General features: G+C 40.2%; 4 protein-coding genes across 4 annotated transcripts in view; 3 read left to right on the top strand and 1 right to left on the bottom strand.

Moving 5' to 3' along the window:
• Positions 1–944, top strand: part of dnase1 (deoxyribonuclease I) — a 5,250-nt gene extending 4,306 nt beyond the window's left edge. The window contains 4 exon segments of the mRNA XM_023416300.2: positions 146–320; positions 408–442; positions 445–473; positions 799–944. Of these exon segments, the coding sequence (XP_023272068.2) occupies positions 146–320; positions 408–442; positions 445–473; positions 799–873 (314 nt within the window). The 3' untranslated portion in view covers positions 874–944.
• Positions 945–1,262: 318 nt separating this feature from the next.
• On the bottom strand, positions 1,263–4,627 carry eci1 (enoyl-CoA delta isomerase 1). Its single transcript, XM_023416391.2, has 7 exons — positions 4,493–4,627; positions 3,838–3,963; positions 3,197–3,324; positions 2,921–3,067; positions 2,670–2,791; positions 2,393–2,571; positions 1,263–2,214 (listed from the first exon to the last, which is right to left on the bottom strand). The coding sequence occupies exons 1-7, from the start codon at positions 4,533–4,535 to the stop codon at positions 2,048–2,050; spliced, it is 912 nt and encodes a 303-aa protein (XP_023272159.1). The 5' UTR covers positions 4,536–4,627; the 3' UTR covers positions 1,263–2,047.
• Positions 4,628–6,502: 1,875 nt separating this feature from the next.
• LOC111662442 (growth hormone secretagogue receptor type 1-like) lies at positions 6,503–10,701 on the top strand. Its single transcript, XM_087176624.1, has 5 exons — positions 6,503–6,638; positions 7,556–7,731; positions 8,725–9,586; positions 9,734–9,960; positions 10,519–10,701. The coding sequence occupies exons 1-5, from the start codon at positions 6,503–6,505 to the stop codon at positions 10,699–10,701; spliced, it is 1,584 nt and encodes a 527-aa protein (XP_087032750.1).
• A 3,441-nt stretch (positions 10,702–14,142) lies between these two features.
• On the top strand, positions 14,143–26,348 carry LOC111662441 (NACHT, LRR and PYD domains-containing protein 3-like). Its single transcript, XM_087176647.1, is given in 9 exon segments — positions 14,143–14,275; positions 15,442–15,786; positions 15,870–15,906; positions 16,349–18,478; positions 19,060–19,233; positions 24,627–24,800; positions 24,920–25,093; positions 25,251–25,297; positions 25,386–26,348. Coding segments are annotated over 8 exon segments (3,609 nt in total). The 5' UTR covers positions 14,143–14,275; positions 15,442–15,467; the 3' UTR covers positions 25,940–26,348.
• The last annotated feature ends 1,545 nt before the right edge of the window (positions 26,349–27,893 follow it).

Raw genomic sequence — 27,893 nt, 5'->3', positions numbered from 1 at the left:
ACACACACACACACACACACACACACACACACACACACACACACACACACACACACACACACACAAATCAATTATTTTAATGTAAATGTGTAAGAAAAAAAAGTGAGGAGTGAAGAATAGATTTGGTAAAAATATGAGATGAGGTGAATCACACTCTCCCTGCAGGACATTGTTCTGCTGGGTGACTTCAACGCAGGCTGCAATTATGTATCAGGCTCCGACTGGCAGAAGATCCGCCTCTTCACAGACAAGAGTTTCCTCTGGCTGATCACCGATGAGGCTGACACCACGGTGTCACACACTAACTGCCCTTACGACAGGTACACACACACACACACCACACACACAGGCATTTGTGTGCACACAGACACTAATTCGATATCACACCTCTTATTCTGCATTTGCAGGATCGTGGTCACTACTGACATGATGAAGGGAGTGGTGCAGAGGACCTGAATCTCAGCCACCAGCTGGTAAAAACAACTCTAGCTTTAATCTTCCTTCATAATATAATTCACTTCCTTTGCAAAGTACAAATGTTCGGTCTGTAAAAAGGTAACGTAACACAAGCTGGACAGTGTATTCAGGGTGTGGGCAGTGCATGGTGACATCACAGTTGGGCGTGGCTACAGGTGTGACGGCCTGGTGGAGGTGTCAGTAGCCGAGTTTCTAGAAAAGTCTTCGTTTCTGCTGAGTTAGTTTTACAGTTCATATTGGTCCAGTCTGTTTCATCTGTGCCAAACTGGACCAAAAAACAAATGATGTTACACTGAAACAATGTTTTCTCTTCTCACTCAGGCATTAGCCGTCAGTGACCATTTCCCTGTGGAGGTGAAGCTGGTTAGGCAACCGTCCCGCAGGTCTCCGGCCTGAATCAACATGATGATTATTCAGTGAAGGAACTCTCGCCGACCAAATCAAAAATAAACAAATTTGCCAAATTATATCATTGCAATCTTGCTTCTTGTAAAAACAGCAAATAAAAAGTCTCTTATTGAAGTGCATAACAGGTGAGGCACATGACAAAAAAAGCCTGCTCTGAACATCAGTGTTTCAATGTTTCAAGAAGGGAAAATTAAAGTCCATTCATCTTTATTATATTAGATGTGCCAAAGTTTCATTGATAGAAACTCAAAACCTTGGAACATAAAACTGAAGCTGTGTGGATATTACTAAAAGTGAGATGTTATTTCCTTCTTTCTTTATGTTTTTAAGACACGTGAGATAAATTACTGCCAAAGATGAAAGCATGAATATAATCATTAGATCACACCAGTGAATCCACTGACCACATGAATTCACCCATTTATTCACAAGCAATTGTCAGAATGCAAAAGTCACATTAATGTAGAGAAATCTGTTAAAGAGATGACAAAGGCTTTGCCCACTGTCGGCAAACTTTCATTAGTTGTTACGGCTCTTGAAGGTACAATAAGGCTAGATACTTTAAATAGTGAAGACCTGTCTGTCACAATAACTACCGGTTAGCTAAACGTGTCCCCAAACAGTATCCAAGCATAACTTCATGACTGTAGCAAGGCACAGGAGGCCAAAAGTCTGAGACCTGAGTCTGAGATGTATGTATGTAAAGAAGCAATAACACGTATAGTTACATGTTTAATTATAATGCTGTACCGCCGTACTACAGATTTTGAGTGGAAAATCAGCCAGTGATAGTTGATACTATAGCCTTCAGTCAATTTAAAGAATTACCCCAAAAAAATGAAAACTAAATTTAAATTTCTTGATGCTACTTTTTAACTAAACAACTTAAAAAGTTGAATAAAAAAAAAAAAAAAAACTATTTGTCATTGAATCAATAGCGTCAGTCCTGGGTGTGTCTCCCCTGAGCTGGCTAGGTTACTGCCTGGAGTCAGAGGATCACACGGTGTTATGGTACACATGGTTCCCTGCTGGTTGTACACTGTTATGAAGATGGGCCGCTGAGAGCTGGATTTTAGGATGCACACATGTGTTTTCAACTAGTGTCATAAAGTCCCTCTAATGTGTGTATGTGTGTCACATTTTAAATGCTCCCCTCTGTCCTCTAGCTTTTTCTCTTCTTGAGCATCTCCAGATACATGCGGAGCGACTTCTGAATGGAGTCTTTGGTGATGAAACTGACAAAGTTTTGGATGTCAGCCTCTCTGTTGGACGTTAGCTTGTCGATGGTCGGCTTCCTCATCATGGACTTGGTGATCTGTCTGGCGTGGTCTGTAAAGTGAACAGATCAACATTTGGTTTTTGTTTCATATTACCTCAATCATCTTGTTTTCATAATCGTCTGAAGCCAAAATTGTAATTGGAAAATAAAATTTGATTAACCGTGATTAAGATGTGGTATGTAATGTCTCGAATCGCCTGTCTTTGTGCTATACGACGTGTAATGTACCTGGAATAGCCAACCACTTGGTCATGGTCTGTGTGGCTGTGGTGAGGACCTGGTCTTCAGGTACCAGCTGGTCCACCAGTCCTATCTTGAGGGCCTCTGACGGGTTGTAGAGCAGTCCCAGCTCCAGGGCGATCTCCGTGGTGCGATGGCCCACTGTGTTTGCCATAGTGTCCTTAAACCTGCAGACAGCAGCAGTGACTGTTAACTACAATGACACGGTGCAAGGCATGAGCACAAACATGAACATTCATAGGTGCCGTCATGTATTATTCCTCACCAGAAAGGTGCCACGATGCCGAGCTGTGTCTCATTAAGGCCGATGCTGTAACGAGGGTTGTCTGCCATTATCCTGTAGTCACATGTCAAAGACATCAGGCAGCCTCCTGCAGGACTGGAACCCTGTGGAGGGAGTGACATGATATAGGTTAAGAGGTAATCTGCAAGACGCTTAATAGTGTCGTGTTTCTGCTCTGCACCTGTGTGATACAGCAACAGGATGGAGGCGGGGGTTGGGTGTTTTATACATACACTGATTGCAGCGATGGTGACCATGTTGGAGCTATAGAGTTTCAGCCACATCTCCTGAACAGCTTTCCAGAACTCTCCACAGCGCTCTGGACTCTTCCCATACATCTCCATAATGTCCAGTCCGGCTGAGAACACTTTGGGCTGGCTCTGGATTGAAGCAACACACACACACAAGCATATTTATCATGCAAGGTATCTGCACTTAAACTACACTGTAATACAAACACAAAGCCAAAAGACACATCTGCTGCCACAGTGGACGAGGTTATACTGTACCGAGGTGATGATGAGGCCTCGGCAGCTCTTATCCATCTCCAGCTTCTCCACATTGATGCAGAACTCTGTGAGGAAATCTAAACTGAGGCTGTTGACAGGAGGACTCTGCATGTGCATGATCGCCACACCTACAGAGAGACACAGATGCTGACCTGTTACCTGAAGACTTTTGACATGAAATCTCTACTGATTCAACCCCAGATGAAAAGAAGTCATGTGAAAGGGTAAAAAAGATTAGGTAAAGACGACATGTAACGCTACAAACCAGAATGTGCTCTGAACCCAACAGTTATTTAGTTCTTCTAAGTGGATCAGAGAGATGTCCAGTCTCAAAAATGTAAGTTTAAATGCATCATAAACACACACACACATTCTAACCAGATGTTAGTTATATATAGTATAAATTCATGAGACAGGACAAATGTGGCTCAAGCTGTTTCAACCCGTACAATCATACAGAAGATTCACAGATCTGTTGTAGCGTTTATCTGAGCCACTGAAAAAGTGCATTAGTTATTTTTCTTCTGGCATTTTTGGCAGTTAACAAACAGCTTTCAGGTGCAGAATTGTGATCTGGCTGATGAATATGTGTCCTGAAGTGTACAAAAATAGCATCTGGATTTTATCTGCAGAATCTTTACCTGTGCTTTGGTCAAAATCCACTTTGATCTTGGGTGAGGTGGAGTTGTTCCTCTGCTGAGTGACAAGGACGGGGGACACACACACTCTGGCATGACTGCTGCAGGAGGACAGCTGGGAGAGAAGACCTGCACACACATACACACACAGGCTGTGAGAAAGTCATAGTACATATCTACTTTGAAAATTCCTGGTCTTTAAAACTGTATCACAGTCAAGGACACAAATCAATGTGCTAACCCCTTAGTCTGTAGCTGACTAAAATAATTCATAATTAATTGTATATGCCCCTGTGTAGCCATTAAATCCACTTTAAATATCACTCCAAAATACCAACATATATATAGATATTTTCTTTAACTAATACTTTCTTCTAGTTAACACTGATAACGGAACTCTATGTGCACAAGCTGACATCCACTTTAAAGGTTTATGTGTGACCCTCGGCAGCTGAGAGCCCAGCAGCAACCTCTCGGTGACCTTTGCTCCACTTTCTGTGGAGCACAAACTCAGCTCAGCTAACACAGCTAACAATGCTAACAACCGTCGGTGCGCTGGCTTTTGTTATTTTAAAGACATTCGGTGACAATAATTTTCCAAAATTGGTGCATACAATCAAAATGCCTATCTACAATGTACCTGCACTAACAGACATACCTGACACACCGCCCCTGTTTCTCAATGCAGCTCTCAAAGCCATTTTGTCTTCTCAGACCGTGAATGGAGACAGAAAGCTGACACTTCCGGTATGAAAAAAAAAAAAAATCATATACAGCGCCATCAGCTTCTTCTTCGTCTGTTTGCGAACTGACCATTACCGCCTCCTTCTGCCTCGGAATGTGGAGCAGAGATTTGATCTAAATCCTCAAATTAAAGACAAATATTGGAAATACAAGGTGGAGTTTCATAAGAAGTTCATAAGAAGACCCCGATGTATCCGGAGCGGATTTCCTGTCAGAAATTGTACAACAATATATGGCGAGTGATACACCAACAGTGTCTGGGTATTTAGTAAATGGTTCACACAATTTAAATAGAATTATAACCTTATAACAGAGTTAAAAACCAGTCTTTAAAACTTCAATCTGCTCTGGTGCTCAACCTCCCATAGAGACTCATAGCACCAGCTGCTGTTATGGAGGTTATGAGAAATTATTTATGACAAAAATCCTCAGCACAATCATGGTGGAAAGATTTATTCATTCATTCATTGATTTTGTCTTTGCAGGATATTTTTTTTGCACTGTAAGACATGCTGTAATTTTTAGTATATGGTATCTTTCTAAATGCTGAGTTGGCTTTGTTTGTTAAGTTGTAAACAAACGCTCCTTTAGTGTCAGTGTACACTGCTCAGACCACTTTCCTCTTGAATTCCCTAAATTATGACCTCTGATTCACTTAAATCAATCTTTAACTAATTGATTAATTAATTAATTAAGATTAATCCATGAATTAAGAGAAAGTCTAAAAAGGGAATTGCATTGTGCTATTTAACCTCCTCTGTCAGAGAAAAGAGCAGTGATTTAGGTTACAGACAGTTATGAGTCAGGAGTTGATGATACAAATATGTCTTTTGAACAAACTGTGTGAACCTATTGTCTCATTAGTGACCAGAGCTAATGAGCTTTAACTAACAAGCTAATGAGCTGGCTATTAGCAAGAAGCTCAGAGAATTTTACTCTCCCTCTTCAATAACCTTTGATTAATTGAAAGATTAGAGAGAAACAGTAGAGGGAAAATAAACAGTATCTCCGAGGACCGGCTTGCAAATTAACTGTGAGTATCTCAGTACAGTCAGTTTGCAGTTCCACCTGTTTTGAATGGATGAACAAATGTCACTCTTTGCTGTGACCGCTGCTTTAATCATCGCACGACCCCTCAGATTTATCACATGACCGTTTAAAGGCACCGACCTCCAGGTTGGGAACCACTGGAGGTAGAGATGGAGAGAGAGAGAGAGAGAGAGAGAGAGAGATCATACTGTAGGTGTGTAAGTCAAAGCACAAGTGTGTGTCCGCAACAGAGAGATACACCAGACACTGAAGCTCCTTCTGAATCAGTGAGTATAGTATTTTACCTTTAGTTTTGTTTTGTGAATTTATTTGTGTGTATTTTTTTTGTCATTATTGTTTCAGGTGATTGTTTTCTGCATCAAAAAAATGATAAGATGAATTTTAATTTGTTCATTTTCAGTGGTATTGATGGTGTCAGTGAAAAGAAAAAAATACTAAAAATAATTAGGAAGTTTTAATTAAACTTTTATAGCTGGACCTCAACTGTGCTAATATTGAATATGTGCCTCTGTATGTGTACAGCAGTTTTCTCTGTGTGAATAAAGGTGGATCTTTTGTGGATTTGTGATGAGTAAGTGCAAGGTAGACATAAACAACTGTGTCAAAGAACATATCCTCTATATGCAAGTGTAATTGCATGTGTTTATTCATATATGCAGAGTTCACAGTATAATACAATCATTTTGTATATGACTTTTTGTAAACGTGTTCCTATGTGTTATTTTTTATTTTGTTCAGCACTTCAGTGTTAGCTGTGATCGAGCGTCATAGGAAATCCATCAGTGTGCGTCACCTCTGCGCCCTGTAACCTGGGGGACACACACCTCTCCCCCGCTGCTTTCACTCTTCGTGTCCAACCCCACCCTGCGCCATCATGGATCTCATGGAGATGGGAGACATGGGCAGCGGCTGTGAAGCTAAAAACTGTGGCCTTGCATCGGGCTTCCCGGAGGACTGCTCCAACCATGAGTGCCAGTGGGAGGAACCTGTGTTTGGATTAATTGAGTTAGGTGGGTAAAAAACAACAAGGGTAATGATACTAATGCATGATGTTCTAGAAATGTAAATGTAAAGCTGCAGCAGGAAAGTTACAAATAAAGACAACAATAACAACACCAAAAAAATTATATAATTTTTTTAACTATTTGATATCAAACAAATAGTTCAACGTTGAACTATTACTTTAAGTTAAATATATTAGATTATGTTTTGGCCTGTTCTCAACAAACAAAACAACAAAAGCACCAATGGAAAAGTGGTAGTTTTTTAGATTGTTTTTGTTTTTTTGTCACATTTACAGAGTGGTATCAATCTTTTCATCTAACTTTTGGCATGAAACTATTCATTTAAAGGAGCTATCTGTAAGTTTTGCTTTTGCTACATAGCCAACATTAGCATTAACAGCTGTTTACTTACTAATCTAAAAGAAATGTTATGAGTTCAACATCAAACTTCATTCCTTTACACTCCATTGGTGGAAAGCAACGCCGATCACTTCTTTCCCTCTACTCAGCACGCTAACCAGCTAGCCCTAGTCCATCTCACTTCCCTATAGTGACTCACTGTAGCCTCTGTCCTGAAGACGCAGCGCTGCTCAGAGGACGCATTATAACCTCTTGTATTATAAAGACAATGACGGCTGAAGCTCTTGTCAAGCATCAATCACCGCCACCTGCTCAAGGCAAAAAAAACATGTTTTGCGGCAGAGAAAACATACAAATAGCCCCTTTAAGATTTCACAAACGTACGGTGCTAGTTATCACAAGTACATGGTACAGTAACAGTGAAATAATATGATTTCTGTGAACTGAGATTAGAAAATTCTTTGTTCATAATTTTCCGTTGTTGGCTAACACTGTGTACATTTCTGAAATACAAGTTATGTTTTTATTTTCCAATAAAAACATATCAATATTTCATTTTCTAGTGTGCGTGACTGTGATTTACATCCCGCTGATGCTCTTCGGCCTTCTCGGAAATATACTAACAATTCTTGTGGTCTGGCTCCGTCCTCACATGAGAAGCTCTACCTACCTCTACCTGAGCAGCATGGCTGTCAGTGATCTGTTGATACTCCTGCTGCTGCCTCTGGATCTATACAAGGTACACTCACGCACAGACATACAGAAGGTACACCTTTTATGTCATGCAAGACTCTGTCTGATTTGACCAGATACTGATGTTTTGGCTCATTTTGCAGTCACATCAGAAATTAGAAAGAAAAAAGGCACATGATGCTTTTGCTTCCTGCTGAGAATAGAGGTTTAAACAAGCCAATGTGTCCTCCCCCTCAGGGGAATTCCTGCTGCAAAATTAAGTTTACTTCTTTCACACACAGAAGTCATGTTATACCCAGAGTATCCTTACATCAGTCTTCTATCATTCCCTCTGCACAACAGCAATGGAAGATCAAGTGATACTTACATGTGGGCAAATAACAATAACAGTTCTGTATTTCATTGTTAAGAATTATTTTTAAAGTATGTAATGTCAACATCGTTTTCGGTCGACAAGCTGTGTATGGATCTCAGTGGCTTGTTGTAAATTTTTATAGCAATTTTCTTATACTGTCATTCTTAAGCTCTGGTTGTCAGGGAAACACTTGTCACAACACCAGGTCTATTGAATCACTGAAAAAAAAAAATCAGTCGTCTAGACGCTGTATTGTATCACTAAGTGCCAAGAGGAAGTGAAGAGAAACACTAAGAGGCACATTGGAAATCAAAGCTATGTGCTTCGCTTGTCATTAACAGCTCCGCCTGTTTCCCATAAGCGTACTTGAAAGGGAAAATCCAGGAAGATCCAGTTGTTAACCAGCTTCATGACCCCAAGAGAGACAGATTAAATTGAACCTGTTTTGCTGTACAGGCCCCAGCAAGATGTGGGGTTTAGACTATAAAGTCTTTGATTAGCAAGCCAACAGCAAGTTTTTGGTTAAATCCACTGTCTGGTTGTAAAACATGACCATTCTTGTCTGAAATATAAATGCTTTCGACATTGGTTTGTAAATTGAGAACATGATCTTTGAACACGAGGTAGAATAAAGGTGAAAATTAAGATGTCGTCAGGTTAAAATAATCATTCTGTCTCTTCCAGCTCTGGAGGCCCAGACCTTGGCTCTTAGGAGACCTTGCTTGTAAGCTGACCATGTTCCTCTCAGAGTGCTGCACCTTCTGTACCATCCTCCACATCACCTTCCTCTCCCTGGAGAGGTACATGGCGGTCTGCTGGCCAATCACAGCCAAGACCCTGGTGACACGGCGCAGAACCAGGGCTCTTATTGGTTGCCTCTGGCTGGGTGCGGCTGTCAGTGCAGCACCAGTGTTGGTCATGGTTGGAGTGGAGGAAGTTGGGGGAGAGGAACAAGGGCTCAGTGGATGGACGGAGGATGGAGGGTGGACAGGAAGGAACAGAGAAGAAGTAGCATTTATGATGGGTGGAGGGGAGAGAGGAAGTGGACACGTGACCTCGATGGATAGAGAATGGGAGGGAAGAAATTGGGAGGAAAAAGAGAGAAAGGGATGGGGTGAAAGAGTTGGTGAGTTAAAATGGTTCGGGGAGAAAGGGGACAAAAAACTGGGAATAGGGGAAACAGATGAGAGGAAACAAGATGGAGGAGAAATGAAAGATGAAAAACAAGTGGATGAGGGCGGAGAGGAAGGAAAGATGGAAGTTGATGGAGCGCAGCAAAATAAAATGAAAGAAGATGAAGGAGGAGGAAGGGAAGAGGGAATTGATGGAGGTCATGAAGGAGAGCTTGACAAGAGAGAGTGCCGCTGCACGCACTACGCCGTCTCCTCTGGCCTGTTGTCGGCCATGATGATTCTCTCCAACTTGTACTTCCTGATACCACTCTGCATCCTGGGACTGGTCTACAGCCTGATTGGACGGACACTGTGGCTCCGTCCACAAAGCAGCCGCAAAGACCAGAGTCACCGGCACACTGTCAAAATGCTCGGTGAGAAACACACACACCAACACACTCAGATATTTATTATTATTATATGTACATTTACATTTGCATATGGGATGATTCTAATGTCTTCCTCCTGTTTATTGTTTTTTTTCTCCACACCGTGTTCCTCTGTCTGTTCACCTCCTCCAGGTGTGATCGTCTTGGCGTTTGTCCTGTGCTGGCTGCCCTTCCATGTTGGTCGGACCATATTCTCTCTTTCTCTGGGCACCGCTACCGAGAGACAGGAAACGTACATGGACACAAACTCACACATTAACACGCCTTCTGATCACACAGACGGAGACATCAACATACACACTGTTACCACACCCATTAGCCGCTCAGACTCGGACACACGCCTCGAGGCTCTCTCCGAGGCTGGAAAAACAACTGCACATGCTCACAAACAGAGAGGTGAAATATTCTGTGACGTCTGCGCAAACACACACATTGATGTAGACACACACTTGACAGATACAAAAACTGAAATGCACGCTGACGTGGGCGCGCCTGCTGATGATATGAGCACAGACAAACACTTATATTCTCATTTTATATCACACACCAGAGGACAACACAGAAAAACTGCCATGAGCACACATCATTTGGATCCTAGCATTGAAACAGACACACACACAAGTACACACACTGAAATGCACAATGACACAGCACGTGTTAATACACAACTGGGGAAATTTGCAGACAGTAGAGACACAAACAATCAAATGCATAATTGCACAAACACGACCACACATAGCAAGCAAAACGGGACATCTGTTTACATACACTCACAAAATGACACGCCTCATCACGCACCCTCTGTTGCGGTCACAAACACACATGCTGAGACACCCACTGACCTATACGACGACCACACACACTTCAACAACACATACCCATACCCTGACTCACACTTTTCATACTATCTGTCTCAGTATTTCAACCTGGTGTCCTCAGTCCTCTTCTACCTCAGTGCCGCTGTCAATCCTTTACTGTACAACTTGATGTCTGCCAGATACAGACACGCCGTGCACAGCCTCATACACACACACTCTCCCACACAATCTCACGGGCTGCGCACAACGCTCACGGCACGATACTCCACGACCACTATGTAAGGGCGAATACTGCACGCACAGAGATAGATGCACACACAGCAAGCAAAAAAGGGAAATTAAACAGAAAAAAGGTCAGTACATTAGTGGTACTGCAAAGACCATGACCATATAAATCACAGAATACTAATATTTTTTAATTAAAGATTTTAATGTATAGATTGAGGAGGGCATTTTTGAGTTTCTAAATTAATTGATGCTTTTCTGCTGATACTAATATCACTGATGTAAAGAGCATCAGAAAAGCTACTGCAGTGTTAATGCTGGAGGTTCATAAGCAGAATAAAACAGTAATAAACAGTAATAACCGGGTTTTGTCCAGGAATGTGCAGCTTCACTATAAGGACGGGAATTTTGGAGAACTGTGTGTCGCCACCATGTTAAGCTAGCTGGTGATGGTCATCTCCAAAATGTACACTGGCTGCTCGTTAAACCACAGTGTCTCATTTTCTATTTGTAGCTTATATCTTTTAAACCTGCAATAACCCTGACTTGGCCACACTATCACTATCATACTATTCATTTGGACTTGTGTTTTTGGTAACTCTCTTTCAGCTCTGTTTTTTGGTCTCTTAATGTCTCATTCTGTAGCTGCTAAATCCACTAGTTACAAGCTAACTGTGTCCAGGTGCTGAGCAGGTAGTGCACAGTGAGTTTTCAGAGCTTTTTGCTGAAAACAGCTGAAAAAGATGCTGTTTATGAGCAGTGAGAGTGAGCCCCAACAGTAAAGAACAAAACACTGAGCTGAAACTCGCTACCAAGCTTCATAGTGGCGCAGCAGATTTCTGCACCCTTCACATTATTTTCATTACCAGCAGCCAGTTGGTAAATGAAACAATGAAGAGATAAAGAAATACTCTGCAGTTTCTCGCTGTCTGTTGTAACACATAAAACACGCCTGTAGCTGCAAGTAGTTCCTCCCTCATAGGACGCTGGTTGGCCTGAAACACAAGCAAATGACATGAACACGCTGCCACGCAATGTTACATTTCTTTGCATATTTATATATATATATATATATAAATAAAGTTTAATTTATGGTGGCTGTAGCATGTTCAGAATATGTGCACACATCCACATATGCACGAGCACACACCACACAGGGCTATTGTTTTGATTCATGTAGTTTCATACAGGCTGATGTGCTTTCATGTAATATAAATTACGTTACATGTACTGACGTGTCAGATACTGATATAAAGGCCTTTATTTGATTCAGAGTTGAGGTTCACCTCTGTGAAGGAGGTTATGTTTTCATCCATGTTAGTGCATCAGCAGGAAACACTTGAGAATAGATTTCCTGGAGTTTGGTGAACATGCTGGCCTCGGGCCTCGGGACAATTGATTCGATTGTGTCAGTAAAACGGCATCATATCTGCCATGAGATCGGGTCATTTTTTAAGAACTTTGAATAAATGAAACAGAGACTTGATTCCAAACCATAAATGATGTAAAGATGAATGTTTAAAATAAAATAAAATAAAAATATATATATATAAAAATATATCTAGTTTACTTTAGACTGTCATAAATCTGTAATTCCCTTTGTCTCCATCTCCCTCACACGTTTGTTAATTGCCAAATGGCCCATATTGTAGTGACTGTATGACTGTTATTACTGCACAAGAATGCAATTATTGCAGCTAGAGGATTAGCCATATTTAATGTTTTGCTTGTCTTTGACAGATGAAAGTATTTCATATCAGAATATAACTGTTCATTTTTGTTTATTTATTAGCTTATAGGCTTTGCTTGCTATGTATTTATATAAAATGTTGGCAGACCAAACAAATGCTTTGTCTCATGTCTTCTGTTAAAAGTTGCAATTGAACACACTGCATTTTTACGCCTTTTATCACCATTTATGTCACCATGGTTACTCAAATCGCAAAGAAAAGTCATGGCATACCATTCCCAATCAAGCTGCACATATTGATATAGCCTATATATTGTCTTGGTTTCTCAAAGTGGAAATTTCAATACAGAAGATGATTAAGTCAAACAAGTGTGCAGGCTAGTAGTATATCACAACATTCATGAACATACAATAGCAATTTTGACTAAATGTTACAACTCCTTTGGTGGCAAGGTTTAAAGGAGACGAAACGACAACCAAAAACTGAATCAAGTAGCCATGTCAAATAAAGAATAATGGTTTATTAAAACAAACCTATTCACAAAATACAGTTGTGGAGGAGGATGGGATGAGGTGGTTGTAGCAAACAAACTGAAAAGTACAATAAAACTGGGCCTAGCTAGACTCAAAATAAAACTTAAACCAAAATCCTGAGTCTTATCTAATAAAGAAGGTTAACCAAAAATAAATACAAAGGTGACACCAACCCTAAAACCTAGTGTATATATACAGAGGAGTCCTACGTGAGTGCAAGGTATAAAGGGTACCCCGACTTACCTATATCCACCACCTCACTCCACAAACCTTGTTTTAAATTACTTAAAGTCACGAACCGAAAACACAACAACCAGCAGCTCCAGCAAGCAGAGGGAGAAAAGAAGTGTGTCCACAGCACTGCATGCACGGTCCTTTTGTATAGGGAGGTGATTAGCTGGTCCAGGTGAGGCCACAGGTGCAGGCCAATCAGGCTGATTGCACCTGAGGACAGAGAGAAGGAGAGAGAGAGAGAGAGAGAGAGAGAGAGAAACACCCACAAACACAAATACATTCTCAGCCAGGCATGTAACACTAAATAAAAGGCTTAAATGTCATGTGTGTTATTCCCGTGCCCAAGGACAGTTAAGTCTGTATTATCTGTCTTAAATCCTCAAATCCTCCACAGACAACACAAGGACACTGACTTTGTTCTGTGTCAACATGTGAATTCCATTAAAATATCATTTGTCAAAAGTGACAAATGAAAATGTTGAGTTTACTTTTCAATTGAACCCCCCACATTAAGAGCTAATGGTGCAAAAAACTGACTCTAGAAGTATAAACTTGCAAATGTCATATTCTAAACAAAAGCCAAAAGCTTGTTTTCATCATGGACCGGTGAAACTGATCAAACTAACACCAAATGGCCTTGCTAACAGAGGGAGATGGGACACCCATATAATTTATGTTCCGATTTCTATGTATTGAATTTGAGTAATCTACTATATGGTCATGGAAAATTTTGCCACATTCTTTTCCCCCGAAAATTGACAGTTTGATTGACAGTAGATATCCAGCCACAAAGACGTCAAAAAGGGATTTTGTTTCCAGCCTGAGTGTATTGCTGAGCTTTGTGTTGTGAAATGAATGTTCTCTGACAAGAGAACAGCATTTGTAATGCTATTTCTTTATAATGTGCTGTGTTTGCAGTTGTTTTTGCTGTTGCCCAAGCAATAAAAGAAAAAGCAGAACAGGAGGAACCTAAAATTAGCGCTATAAGACAACTGCAAAAGGGAAAATCACAAGGCCAAGCCATTGGATCAGAGAGCAAATAAATAAGTGCAGTGGAGACAAGATGAACCTAGATGAACCTAGGTTTTTCATTGTTTTTATTCTAGGTTTCTTAATGTGACCGGTGTCTGGAGTTCACTGTTGGCCTTTGACGATGCATGACTCCTTGCTGAGGTATGTAAACTGAATAAAACCCTCACACCAAGGTGAAACATTAATTCCAGCCCTTTTAGTACAATTGTATAGAACTATACTGTGTGAACTCCTCATAACTTCTCAATTTTAATACACATTCAATATACTCATCTTAGCCAGGATATACTGTAAATGAATGTTGTTTAACTTTTGTAATTATACTACGCTAAAACCCTAACCATATAATTTAAAGAGGGTGGTTGTAGGTTGTTCACACTGATGCATAGTACAGTTAAATTTTAACTGTAGTCACTCTATATCAGATGCACTTTTTTAACTTACCAACTAATGTCACCCTATTTTGGTGGTGGTGGTTTCTTTTTCCAAAAGCACAAAATCTGATTAAGATGTGTGTTTGTCTCCTGTCACGTAAGCTTCAAATGTTAGCTGGCTTACTACCCACGCTAACCCTACTCCAGCGGGTTGTGTAATATTTTACCACTGTCCTGGGTGCTACAATATCTGAGTATGGTTTTGTGGTAGCTGCTTTTTTTCTGCTGATAGCGCTATGTTCACCAAACACAACAGTGTCCTCGTCCTAATATTCTTTTTCTCCTTAAGTTAAAAGTGGAAAATACCAGTTAGAAATATAAATGATAAAGCATGAATCTTCTCCTTCTTGCTTTCCCAAGTATGTGATGCTGCTCTGCTCTTTGTGTCTAAAGAAAACTATGTTTCATGGTAGAAATACTTTTTCGTGAGGTCTCTTCTCATAGTTATTTTCTTGCAGGTAAGAAGAACAACACCTCTTCAGTAGAATGCGATCACAGCAACACAAATCAACCACCTCTCTTGCAGTCTTAACTTGTCAGATTATCGTAACCTAAAGAAGTGAGTTAGATTGCAGGTGTAACCTCTTTCTTGAAAGAAGAAGCCACTTTGCAACAGCAATAGCAATCCTCTTAACACAGCACAGTCTTCATCCACTTGTTGCAGCTAATGTTGGGTCACTCTCTGCAGTTGGTGGCAATAAAGTGCAGTCGAAAAAGAAACAAAACAACTCACTGTTTGCTTTAATCTTACGAAAGAAATGTGGAAATAAGGAAGTACTGCATATAATATGAGTTTTCTGAGGGGGAGTAGTACACTGTATAAATAGATTTATTTTGAATCTTCAAAGTGAAAAGTGAATAATTGTCTTTTAGGTAAAAGAGATAGTGCCATGTAAGCCATGACGACTTCGCTTAAGGAGACGTTGTGGGTAACTCTGGAGGATTTGAGGGAGGAGGAATTCAAGCAGTTGAAATGGCTCCTCCAGCAGATGGACATCATGCACACAATCACCCCACATCTTGAAACCTACCCAGCCATCGCTGTGAGCAAACTGGAGAAGGCAGACAGGCAAGACACCGTCGCTCAGATGGTGCAGATCTACGGCCCTGACAGAGCTCTGGAGGTGACCCGGAAGGTTTTAGTCAAAATCAACAGAAATGATCTGGTGCAGAGATTACCAAACTTCTCCTCTACATCAAAAGGTACACTGCAGGAAGGTGAAATTATAATATGTGTAATAATTTGTGACTAGTGCTGAAGCTCCTTCCAAACATTGCGTTCTTTCTCTCTGTTGCAGTAGATGTTAGTGATGTGGGGACTAGTTCTAACAATAGACACCTGGCCACTACAGACAGTCAGATCGGAGGTAAAGCTTTTGTTTGATGAACTCGTCCTGTCATGTCCATTGTCTTGTTGTCATTTGTCCATTTAGTACATCTATTAAAATGGCTATGGACTTATTTCTGTTTGTTTTACGTGATTAAAGGTAAGGCTAGCTCTTGTGTTGATTCATTGACAGTTGGCAACTACCTCAAAAGAAGCGAAATGTTGAGGTCTCGGGCTGATTTTCCTTCTTGTCTCAAAATAAAGCTTCATTTTTTAGTTTTTGGCTGAGCAGTGTGCACTTCTTAGACCAGTATGATACAGTGCAAGAATGAGATTGAGGTATGTTCTGTGGGTTACAAGCACTTGATTTAGTCTATTTTTTTGTGAAATTGTCTGAATCTTAATCCGGTTTTCCACTGTCTGCTCCGTCTCTTGTCTTACTTTGTAATACACAGATTTGATGGTGCTGGTACCAAAGCCTCCACAGCCAATCACATCGTACCAACAAGTGCTCCAGTCTAATCTTCAGAACCGTTTTCTGTGTGTACAGGAAGGACTGTCAGATATGGAGGAAAAAAAACTTCTGGATGATATCTATACAGAGCTCCACATCACAGACGGAGGCAACATGCAAATTAACAGGCAACACGAGGTCAGGCAGATTGAGACGGCATCGAGAAGGCCAGCTGGAGCAGAGATATCAGTCAAACCCAGTGATATCTTCAAACACCCCTCTGGAAAATACAGACCCGTCAGGACAGTGCTGACCAATGGGATTGCAGGAATCGGGAAAACATTTCTTGTGAACAAGTTCATCCTCGACTGGGCTGAAGGAAGAACCAATCACGATGTGCATCTCATATTCCCCTTCAGCTTCCGCCAGCTGAATTTACTGAAGGGAAAAAGGGTTTGCCTCGCCAAACTCATTCACAAATGTATTAGGGAAACCAAAGACATCAAAGAGGAGGCTCTTAATTATATCTTCACAGTGTTACAGATGTCAGGAAACACCAACTATGACAAGAGTAAATTTAAACTTCTGTTTGTGTTGGATGGACTAGATGAGAACCGTCTTCAACTAGACTTCACCGCCAAAGCAGAAAAGACTATTGATGTGACAAAGTCAACTAAGGTGGAAGAACTACTGATGAACCTCATTATGGGTACTCTGCTTCCCTCTTCTCGTCTTTGGATAACAACACGACCTGCAGCAGCCAATCAGATCTCTCCAGAGTTTGTCGATATGGTGTCAGAAGTGAGAGGGTTCACTGACCCACAGAAGGAGGAGTATTTCTCCAAGAGATTCAATCACAACGAGCACGCTGGCAGCATCATCTCCCACATCAGGGCATCGCGAAGCCTCCACATCATGTGCTACATCCCAGTCTTCTGTTGGATCACCGCTACAGTGCTGGAGGACATGCTAAAAGCCAATGAGAGAGTGGAGCTGCCCAAGACTCTGACTGAGATGTACACAGAATTCCTGGCCTTTCAGATGAGACAGACGAAAGAGAAGTATGGCACAAAAAAGACCATTCGGTACATTCAGTCACTTGCAAAACTGGCTTTCTACCAGCTGGAGAAAGGAAACATAATCTTCTATGAGGAAGACCTAAAAGATAGTGGAATTGATTTCAACGAAGCCTCTGTGTACTCCGGGGTTTTCACACAGATCTTTAAAAAGGAGCGCTGGTGGAAGAAGGACAAGGATAAGGGCCGAATGTTCAGTTTTGTCCATCTGAGCATTCAAGAATTTCTGGCTGCTTTTTATATGGAGGCCTCACTCATTAACAGCAGCAAGAACGTGCTGGATGAATCCCAACCACACTCTAAAAGTCTGGGGATGCTTTTCCGCAAAACATCTGCAGCAGAGGTCCATAGGATCGCCATTGACAAGGCCTTAGAGAGTCCAGAGGGACATTTGGACTTATTCCTCCGTTTCCTGTTCGGCCTCTCATTGCAGACCAATAAAGATTGTCTGGCAGACCTACTTAAAAAAGAAAGAAAGAAAAGAGCGAGCTCACACAGCAACCAGGAAACAATCCAGTACATCAAGAATAAGATCAAGGAGAGTCCGTCTCCAGAGAGAAGCATCAACTTGTTTCACTGTCTGAATGAGCTGAATGATCATTCTCTAGAGGAGGAGATACAGGAGTACTTGAATTCAGGAAGCATCCCTAGAAGATATCTCTCTCCTGCTCAGTGGTCGGCTCTGGTCTTCATCTTACTGTCATCAGAAAAAAAGCATGAGGTGTTTGACCTGAAGAAGTACTGTACCTCAGAAAACGTGTTTCAAGACCCCATTGCATACCTGTAGGTGGATTTATTATATATTTTGTATTTTATTGGTAAAAATGGTATTTCTTTTTTTGTTCAAAATTCTTGTCTTCCTCTATTAATCTTCATCAGGCTGAGTGGATGTGCTCTGTCAGAGACGAGCTGTAGAGCTCTGGCCTCAGTTCTCACCTCTGAACAGTCTAATCTGAAAGAGCTGGACCTGAGCAGCAACGACATTGATGATTTAGGAGTGACACTACTCTCTGCTGGGCTGGAGCATCCACACTGTATACTGGAATCTCTCAGGTCAGCTGACTTTATTTAAGGTCCCATATTTTACACTTAAGTTTTAACATCCACTAGAAGATATATTTGTGGATTTAAAAACCATCTCACTGTAGTTACATCTCTTCTCTCAAGCTTCTCTCAGGAGCTCTAGTAACAACAGGTCGGAGAGCCAGTCAGATTGGCTGACGGGCGGGGCTTAGGGCATGGCTGAGAGTGGTGGCTGCTTTGTTGTGACATCACAAAGTTACAGAAGTCACTTTATACAATTTGGGAGTTTTTTTTTCATGTCTGTCTTCTGCCTTTGTCTGTTGTTGTCAATAGGGCTCCATATGGCAACAGGTTAAAGCTGGCGTTGTTTTGTATTTTTCTTATTGTCAACAAATCCCATGAAAACACCAAAACTAAGAACATGCTTTACTCTACAGTACATGGTTGGCACTTTGGAAGAGATTATGAATTGATAATTATTAATATCATAATCTATATAGATAAAACCCTGCTAAACAGCCAACCTTAAATTTTGCAAATAAAGCTAAAGCAATACTTGTTATTAAAATACTTGTAATTGTTGCTACGTTTGTTGTCATCACCTTCTTCAGGTTGAGTCACTGTAACCTCTCAGAGAGGATTTGTGAAGCTCTGGCCTCAGTTCTCAACTCCAGGTCCTCCAGTCTACGAGAGCTGGACCTGAGTAACAACAACTTGCAGGATTCAGGAGTGAAGCGGCTCTCTCCTGGACTTGAGAGTCTGCACTGTATGCTGGAATCTCTCAGGTCAGAGTTCGTTAATGTGCAGAAGTTGCATTTGAAATGACATCTTCACTTCTCGGCAAGACCTTTTCATCTATGTTGACTTCTCAGATGGTTTGGTATCATGATCAACATGGTTTGCTAGCTTTCTCCATTTTGTGTCAGCAAACAGCCCAGTAACTGGTATGACTATGCATTTTATGAATGCACCTGTTGGGAGTATAAGGTATGACCTGTTTAGCTTTTACACTGAGAATTTTGAACTCACTTATTCATTTCACTTTTCTCTTGTGACTCACTTTGAATTTTTGTTAAATTTTTTACAGCATCAAACTGAAGACCAACAGAGAATAACGCAAACATAAGATACACAATCTATTTGTGACAATAACAGATAAAAGTAAAAACAATAAAATAAAATAAATACACAAACGGTCCATGACAGGTAAAATTAGTCCATGCTTGATATGTTAATCAGTCTGTCCATGGGGACAACCACACCACTGCTGCATGTCTATTCATTGTCCCATGTAAAATTCACTATCCACAAGTAATCTTCCAGTAAACAGATCTCTGTATTGCACCCAGTCTACCTCCACCTTCATTTCCATGCCAGTCCCCCAAAAACAGCCCATATTTATCAGTATGTGCAGGTACATTTCAGCTACCCTGTAAAGAATATTGTCTAAACATTCCCCATTTCTCATTATATTTATCCATATCATTTGTTATACTATAGGATATCCTTTCAAAAGCAGCTACTTTGCCTAGCTCTGTAAGCCAGTCTTGAAATACCGGACCCTGTGCATCTTTCCATTTTCTCATTATCATCTGTTTACCAACCATTATACTTGTCTGAATCCAATTGGATAAGGGTTTTACAATATGGGCCATGGGTTTAGGGTTACCTAATATGTAAAGACTGGGGAAAAACTCAAAATCCACTCTTATGACCTCTGTGATAATCTCATAAACCCTTTTCCAGAATGTCTGAATCTTTGAGCAAGACCATAGGACATGTGTTAGGGTACCCAGCTCACCTTCACACCTCCAACAGTCCAGTGTTTCCTTCAAACCTAGCCTGAATAACCTATTTGGGTACCAGTAGAATCAATGAAGGATTTTAAATTGAATTAACCTTATTTTGATATCCCTGGAGACTTGTTTAGTGATTCCAACAATTGTATCCCAATCCTTTTCTGATAAATGTTATGTTCAGATCCCTTTCCCATAAGGTTTTTAGAGCTGTGTTGGATGGATAACCAGAATTATTCATAAGCATAGTATAGTAATGGGAAGCCCCATGTCTAATCCTTGCAATCCGCTAAATCTCTTTAATAAAGTCCATGCCCTGGGGTGGTGTGTGTGTGTATCACCAAAAGTAGTGACAAGGAGGTGTCTCAGCTGAAGATATCTCCAAAATTGATTGTTGGCTAGCTTAAATTGTACAACCAATTTGCCAAATGATTTAAGGACACCATCTTTATACAGATCACCCAGAGTATTTACCCCCTTAATCACCCACTCCTTCCATATGGGTGAGGATTTACCAATAAGAAGTTTTGGGTTGTCCCACAGACCAGAGGATAAACTTAAAAAGGGGTTGATCTTAAATATATGCGACACCTTTCTCCATAGTCCCTGTAAGTGAGAGATAATAGTATGGGATCGAGCATTTGGAGGCATTCTGGCCGACAAGAATAGCAATGGAGGTAAAGAATTATACATTGACTGCTCTATTGCGTACCAAGGTGGCGCTCTCTCCAGAGGTAATGCCCAATGTGCCAAATGTTTCAGATTGAATGCATAATAATAGAACAAAACATTTGGTAGTCCCAGGCCACCTTTCATTACAGGCTTCTGCAATTTACGCAGGTGTATTCTTGGCCTTTTACCGTTCCAAAAAAACTTGTTACACAGAGCATCAAATTGTTTGAAGTATTTTACAGGGATATTTAGTGGGAGAGACTGAAGTAGATAATTAACTCTGGTAGAACAGTTCATCTTTATAATATTGACTTTACCCCATAATGAGAGATAAAGTGGAGACCACCTTTCCAAATCTGTGCCAGTTTTTTCTAGGAGAGGTTCAAAATTACATTGCACTATTTTGCCAAATTTTCTAGGGAATAATATTCCTGAATATTTTATTCCCTTAGGGGGCCATTGAAATGATCCGGCTTGAAATAGTGTTTTGGGGCAGTAATTCGTCAAAGGAACAGCCTCAGACTTAGTCCAATTCACTCTATAGCCAGAAAAACTAGAAAAAGATCTTATAATTTTGAGCAGCGCGGGAATAGATTTGCCTGGGTCCGTGATGAATATTAAAACATCATCAGCATATAACAGAAGTTTGTGTCTGGTCCCCGCAATAGAGACTCCGGGGATATTAGGGTCTTTACGAATTGCTGCAGCTAAAGGTTCTAGTGCTAAACAAAACAATAATGGGGAGAGAGGTGAACCTTGTCAGGTTCCGCGACTTAGCTTGAAATATGAAGAAATTAAGCCATTAGTCTGTACAGCTGCTTGAGGCTCATTATATAACAGTTTCACCCACTTAAGAAATGTCTGCCCAAAACAATAAATCTCTAGCACTTGAAAAAAGGTATTGCCACTCTACGTAATCGAATGCTTTTCAGGCATCGAGCGAGATGGCTGCAGTAGGTGTATTGTTATTCCTAACCATCCACATAACATTAATCAGACATCGAATGTTATCCGAGGCAAATCTATTACATATAAACCCAACCTGATCTGTATGTATTAGCATAGTTATAACAGTGCTGAGATGATTTGCAAGGATTTTGGAGAGTATTGTAGTGTCTATTGATATCAAAGAAATTGGACGATAATTTTTATAGTCTGTGGGCTCTTTGCCTTTCATATATGCCTTTTATAGCATTTGGGCAGTGGTGGTTCGTCCATATTTACTGCGGCCCCATCAGCTCCAAATCCAATAAGCTTCTCCATCCAGCCGTTGGTGTATGCACCCAGTTCATTGAAAGCTGCTTTTGTGGCCTCCAATATGCCTTAAATTAAATGATACAATTTGATTATTTTGTAACTTAAGGTTTTGCAACAAAAACAGTGAAAATTAACAATTACAGATGAGACACCTCAGGTGAATAAGTTAAAAAATAAAAATCAACAGACAAAAAATATATAAAAGTATATGAGATAATAGAAAAATATACAGTTATACTGTAAAAGACTCATTGCCAGTTATCACAAATGCTTGATTGCAGTTGTTGCTGCTAAGGGTGGCCCAACCAGTTATTATGTTTAGGGGGCAATCACTTTTTCACACAGGGCCATGTAGGTTTGGATTTTTTTCCCCCTTAATAATAAAAACTTTCATTTAAAAACTGCATTTTGTGTTTACTTGTGTTATCTTTGTCTAATATTTAAATTAGTTTGATGATCTGAAACATTTAAGTGTGACAAACATGCAAAAAAATAAGAAATCAGGAAGGGGGCAAATACTTTTTCACACAACTGTAGGCTATGTTATGAATGTTATGTTTTTGTTGAGTAAACTGCCGGGATGAGTACATGATTTATTTCCAGTGTTCAAAAGTCACCCTGATCATATTCTGGTTTTGAGAAATGTCTTGATATAAAAGACTCTGATATAAAACAATGTCACATCCCTCCATCATGCATTATGTGGGAAATATCTCGTTTTCTGTGTTGTTTTTTTTTTAATAAAACAAGAGGCAACATGTCTTCAAACTGGCATTTAAAGGGTTAAAGTCCTGAAAACTAATTAACATTTGGTAGGTTTGAGCAGAACTGAAGTGGTTTAAGAGATTTATGCAAAAAAAGCAGAAAAAAATATTGATATATGATGATTTTATAGCATTTTCTTTGTGTGTCCTTTTTTGGACGTGAGGAACCCCAGAGGGTACAAAATGTGTTACCAGTGTATAATAGACCTGTAACAGTAACTGAAATTAGATTTTAAAAATATGTCAAAAAAGACACTTTCTTGCAGAAATCCATACCTTCAGCTGTAACACAGCCAAAATGATCAGCAAATCAAAAAAGAAAAGTGAAGAAAATGTCCAAAAAAGGACAGAGGGACCCCTGAGGGTTAATAAATCCCATGAACCGCTATTTAAATTACCACTATTATGTCTTTTTCAGTGCTAAATTTAACATTACTGGGGAGGAGAGCAACGCGACTAGAAGTGACAGCGAGAGAGGGCTAGTAGCTTCTCCTCTTCTCTGTCTCAGCGGAGACCGTCACAACTTCATTCACTCATTTAACAAAACAAAAAAAAAGCAACGAAGGAAGCAGTAAATGGACTTACATATTCAAGACCTAACTAAATGTAATTTAAGACCTAACATACGGCTAATGTAAAGCTAGCGGAGCTTGGAGAGTTGGTTATCTGGTTGCTAGGCGCACGCACACACGCACACAGGTCAGGAGCTGCCGTTGCCATGGCAATGTGAAAATCTGCCCAGAATTTGGCTTCTACATGGCTTCAAACAACTGCAAATTATGAGAAAACCGTTACTTCTTTTCAAAAACCGTAAACACCGTTACAGACACTGAAGCCAGAAGTTTCTTACAGTCTCTATTTTATTCAGATATTCCTTAAAATTAGTGAGTAAGCTCAGTGTGAAGACAGAGTGAGATTCTTTTGAAAAAAAAAGACGATTACATTAGGTGTCAATGAGAGTGAGACAGGTATTGCTGCCGGACTCGGCACCCCCGTTTAAATTTTGTGCAGACCCTGCCTGTCAAAGTTGCATTTTATGAATCCCAACAACTATGTCTACATTTTGAGAAATAATTATTTGTCTCCTTTTTACGGTTTGGCCGTGAGCTCGAGTTAAAAATAAAAATAAAGGTTATTTTTTACTGCTTCACACAGTCTAGCCAACTGACGCTGTCACTCTAACTCTAAGTGATTTCCACTCCTCCTTTGAGTGCTCATAGTTTGAAAAGTTTACATGTTATGTAAAAACAGTTGTTGTGTTTTGGAGAGAGCAGAAGTTTTCCTCTGTTTTATAGTTTGAATCACATTTCTACGTGCAGGTATGAGAGCGCTAGGTGACTCAGAAAAAAGGTGAAATTTAAAAAAAAAATTCCAATGCATTCCTAATGCATTATTTATTCACAGTATTTTGGGAATAACTTTGGGAAAAATTGGAATTTTAACACCAAAAGTCATAGCACCTCTTTCGGGATCAAGACACACATTCTGATGTATTTATTACCGGGGTTTTCTCAAAGCTGCACCCGAGGCACTCCTCTCAGCTATTCTAGCTGTAGAGGAGTGCCTCAGAGCTGAGCACTCGTGTCACTAACTACCAGAAAATGCAACATAAACTACAAAACAAATATAAAGGACAACGATAAAATTTAGCTGCAGAGGGAAACATTTTAATATTGATCAGTTTTTTAGGTTGAATTTGTGCAAGCTGTCATGGATGAGCTGTGAAGCACTAGCCTCAGTTCTCAGCTCACAGTCATCTTGCCTGAAACAGCTGGACCTGAGTAACAATGACCTGCAGGATTCAGGAGTAAAGCTCCTCTCCGTTGGACTGGAGAGTCCACAATGTGGACTGGAAACCCTCAGGTTGGAATTCCTCAAATAGATTCATAAATGGTTAAAAATTGTGCTAAAAACTTGCAAAGGCAAATTCACAACTTTGTGTGTGTGTGTGTGTGTGTGTGTGCGTGTGTGTGTGTGTGTAGGTTGTCAGGCTGTCTGGTCACGGAGGAAGGCTGTGATTCTCTGGCCTCAGCACTGAGCTCCAACCCCTCTCATCTGAGAGAGCTGGACCTGAGCTACAATCACCCGGGACACTCGGGAGTGAGGCTCCTGTCTGCTGGACTGCAGGATCCACAGTGGAGACTGGACACTCTCAGGTATGGAAAGCAAACAGCTGGGAAAGCTGACAGATCACACACATTGCTCCTGTCACATTGTCCTGGTTAAAGATTCCTATCTTGAAATTGTAAATGATTTATGGAGAAACTCTCAGTGGAAAAGTAATAACTTGTTTCAATCGTGATCTTTTTGAAGGGTCAAGCCTGGTGGAGTTCGCTGGTTGAAATCTGGTCTGAAGAAGTGTAAGTGTCATGAATCTGACATATGTTCATTCAAACCATCGGCCGTCAGGAACAGCTGCATGTATTGTGATTTTTTTCTCTCCTTCAGATGCCTGTGAACTCACACTGGATCCAAACACAGCAGACAGAGACCTCGTCCTCTTAGACGACAACAGAAAAGTCACTCGGGGGAGAGAGGAGCAGCTGTATCCAGACCACCCTGAGAGGTTTGCCGGCTGGTTTCAGCTGCTGTGCACACAGGGTCTAACCGGTCGCTGTTACTGGGAGGTGGAGTGGCAAGGGAGTGTTTGTGTTGCAGTGACTTACAGAGGAATCAGCAGGAGTGGAGAAGATGTCGACTGCTGTCTTGGATGGAATGAAAAGTCCTGGACTCTGGAGGTCACTGATGATGGGTACTATATTCGGCATAATAGAGTTTTAACAGACGTAATGCTCCTACCCCTTGACACAACCAGAGTAGCTGTGTATCTGGACTGGCCTGCTGGCACTCTGTCTTTCTACAGAGTATCCGATGATACACTGGCACACCTCCATACCTTCTACTCCACGTTCAGCGAACCCCTCTATCCTGGCTTCTGGATTGAGTTAAACTGCTCAGTGACTCTTTGTCAGGTGGAAGAGCTGTCACCTGCTGCTGACTAAAGACTTAAATCCACTTATTTACATTGTTGCCTAGAGTTAGATGTGAATATCGACACCACTCCAAATTGTCTGATGAACTTAAAGACGCATGTTCGAATAAATGCACAAATTAAAAGTGACAGGCTTATAGCACGCTAACAGTTTTTTCCTTATTAGCATTAAACAGGTACATACATTAGTTTTAATTGGTAATCAGTACAGAGTCTCCTGACATACTGACTCACCTCCACATTCACTGTTGAGGCTGGCGGATGGCCTGGATCCAAGGAAGGGGTTCAGATATGGGCTCTGTGCAAAGGTAACATAGTCCACCTGAAAGTAACATTATTATGTAACATTAGATTTTTACCTAATTTCACTGTAGTATACTCAACTTTTTATGCTGCGCAAATGCTGTGCAAATTTTTCTATTGTGCTCATTTATATATATATATATATATATATTTTTTTTTTTTTGGACTTGTTTTTGGTGTTTGATTTCTTAATTTAATTTCTTTGTTTTTATGTTTTTTTCATTTTAATTTTGGGGCTTTTGTGAAGTACTTTGTAAACACTTAGATATTTTTGCTATTAAATTAAATTAATTTTATTTATTTAATCAGATATGCGAACCACTTAATGTTCAGGTAATAAGGTAGTGTTTGGGTTATTATACCACCTACAATGCTGTCATGGTAAAGGGAAGTTTTAATTCAAACATGTTCTGAGACTCTCTCTCTCAACTTAATGACAAAAAGCAGTTTACTTGTATCTTGTATGAGTCCTGGGTGCTGGTGCAGTGTGGGAGCTGTAGTGCGTAAAGTGTGTAGAGTTTTCCAGCGTTTGACTCCGCAGTGTAACTGTGGGACAGTCAGAGGATGTCACATGCTCTCCACCACTAGATGGCGCTGTGGCACAAAGATCTGAAAAGAGCAGTCGAACTTGTGAAGTTCCTGTGCTTTTTTTTTGAATGGAAGTCATTTTTAAAGTATTAAAATCTTTGTTAATATTTGAGTTGAAACTGTTTTAAGTGACAAATTATCAAGATCTGGTGTAAGATCTGATTATGCAACACTTATGTACACCTTTAGAGCATCAAACATTACATTGTAATGTGACTGTTTTTACTATTTCTTTTTTCTGATTCTGAATATTTACTATAAAATCAGGTAATTACACATATGTAAAATATTTTGATTATTTTCTTAAATATAATGTGACAGTTTAATACATAATCCATTACAGGTTGCATTTTTATTTAACTTAGAAGAACATTTTATCACCTTTTTATTAATTTTTTTATACGGTCCTGCTTTGTAGTGTAGGACTCACTAGGTCCTTCAGTCAACAGACAGTCTGAGATCCAGTGTCTTAGTTAGTTAATAATTGCACAGCAGGGATTCAGTTGTTTTTAAACTAGTCCAGCTGTAGTAGTTTCAGTTGAAACGTTTGAAATTGTTTGAAATCGAGTTTTGTGTTTATTTTCTTATAATACACACATCGCTCTGTGCAGTTACATTTTGATTATTAAATATGGATCAAATGATTATATGAAATGTGAAAGGTGCCGGTGATGAACAACAAAAAATAGCCAGATAGTTTTCTCCAGAGTGAGAGAAACCAAACCAGAGCCACAGGAAATTGAATTGAATTAAATTTGTCAGATGGATAGAAACACAACTTCACATTGAGGCTGATGTTGCACCGCTAACATGCTAACGTGTACAATAGTTCATTCATTTGGCGGTAATATGTTCATGTTGGGTTTGCATCTTTTTTGTCTTTAAGGGGCAAAAACTAAATAAAAAATAAGAATACATGGTACATGATTAGCCATGTTTACTTCATATCTCTCCATCACCTCTTCATCACTCACTCACTCAGTCTTTCCCGACCTTCCGTTCTTCACTGTTGATACAGCTGCGTGTATTTTAAATTCAACTGATAAAGCCAATTAATCCACTTCCAAATACCT

This window comes from Seriola lalandi, unplaced genomic scaffold (genome assembly GCF_002814215.2).
Source record: "Seriola lalandi dorsalis isolate HSWRI2012SDOR001 ecotype SW California unplaced genomic scaffold, Sedor1 jcf7180002054563, whole genome shotgun sequence".
Taxonomy (NCBI): domain Eukaryota; kingdom Metazoa; phylum Chordata; class Actinopteri; order Carangiformes; family Carangidae; genus Seriola; species Seriola lalandi.
This window is presented reverse-complemented; position numbering and strand designations above follow the sequence as displayed.

Bases quoted from the DNA above. Each gene is read 5' to 3' on its own strand.
- eci1 (XM_023416391.2), bottom strand. From the start codon at position 4,535: ATGGCTTTGAGAGCTGCATTGAGAAACAGGGGCGGTGTGTCAG. The intron at 3,964-4,492 runs GTATGTCTGTTA...ATGTGTGTGCAG, and splicing joins AAACAGGGGCGGTGTGTCAG to GTCTTCTCTCCCAGCTGTCC. The intron at 2,792-2,920 runs GTATGTATAAAA...CTCCCTCCACAG, and splicing joins TCACCATCGCTGCAATCAGT to GGTTCCAGTCCTGCAGGAGG.
- LOC111662442 (XM_087176624.1), top strand. From the start codon at position 6,503: ATGGATCTCATGGAGATGGGAGACATGGGCAGCGGCTGTGAAGCTAAA. The intron at 7,732-8,724 runs GTACACTCACGC...TGTCTCTTCCAG, and splicing joins TGCCTCTGGATCTATACAAG to CTCTGGAGGCCCAGACCTTG. The intron at 9,587-9,733 runs GTGAGAAACACA...CACCTCCTCCAG, and splicing joins GCACACTGTCAAAATGCTCG to GTGTGATCGTCTTGGCGTTT.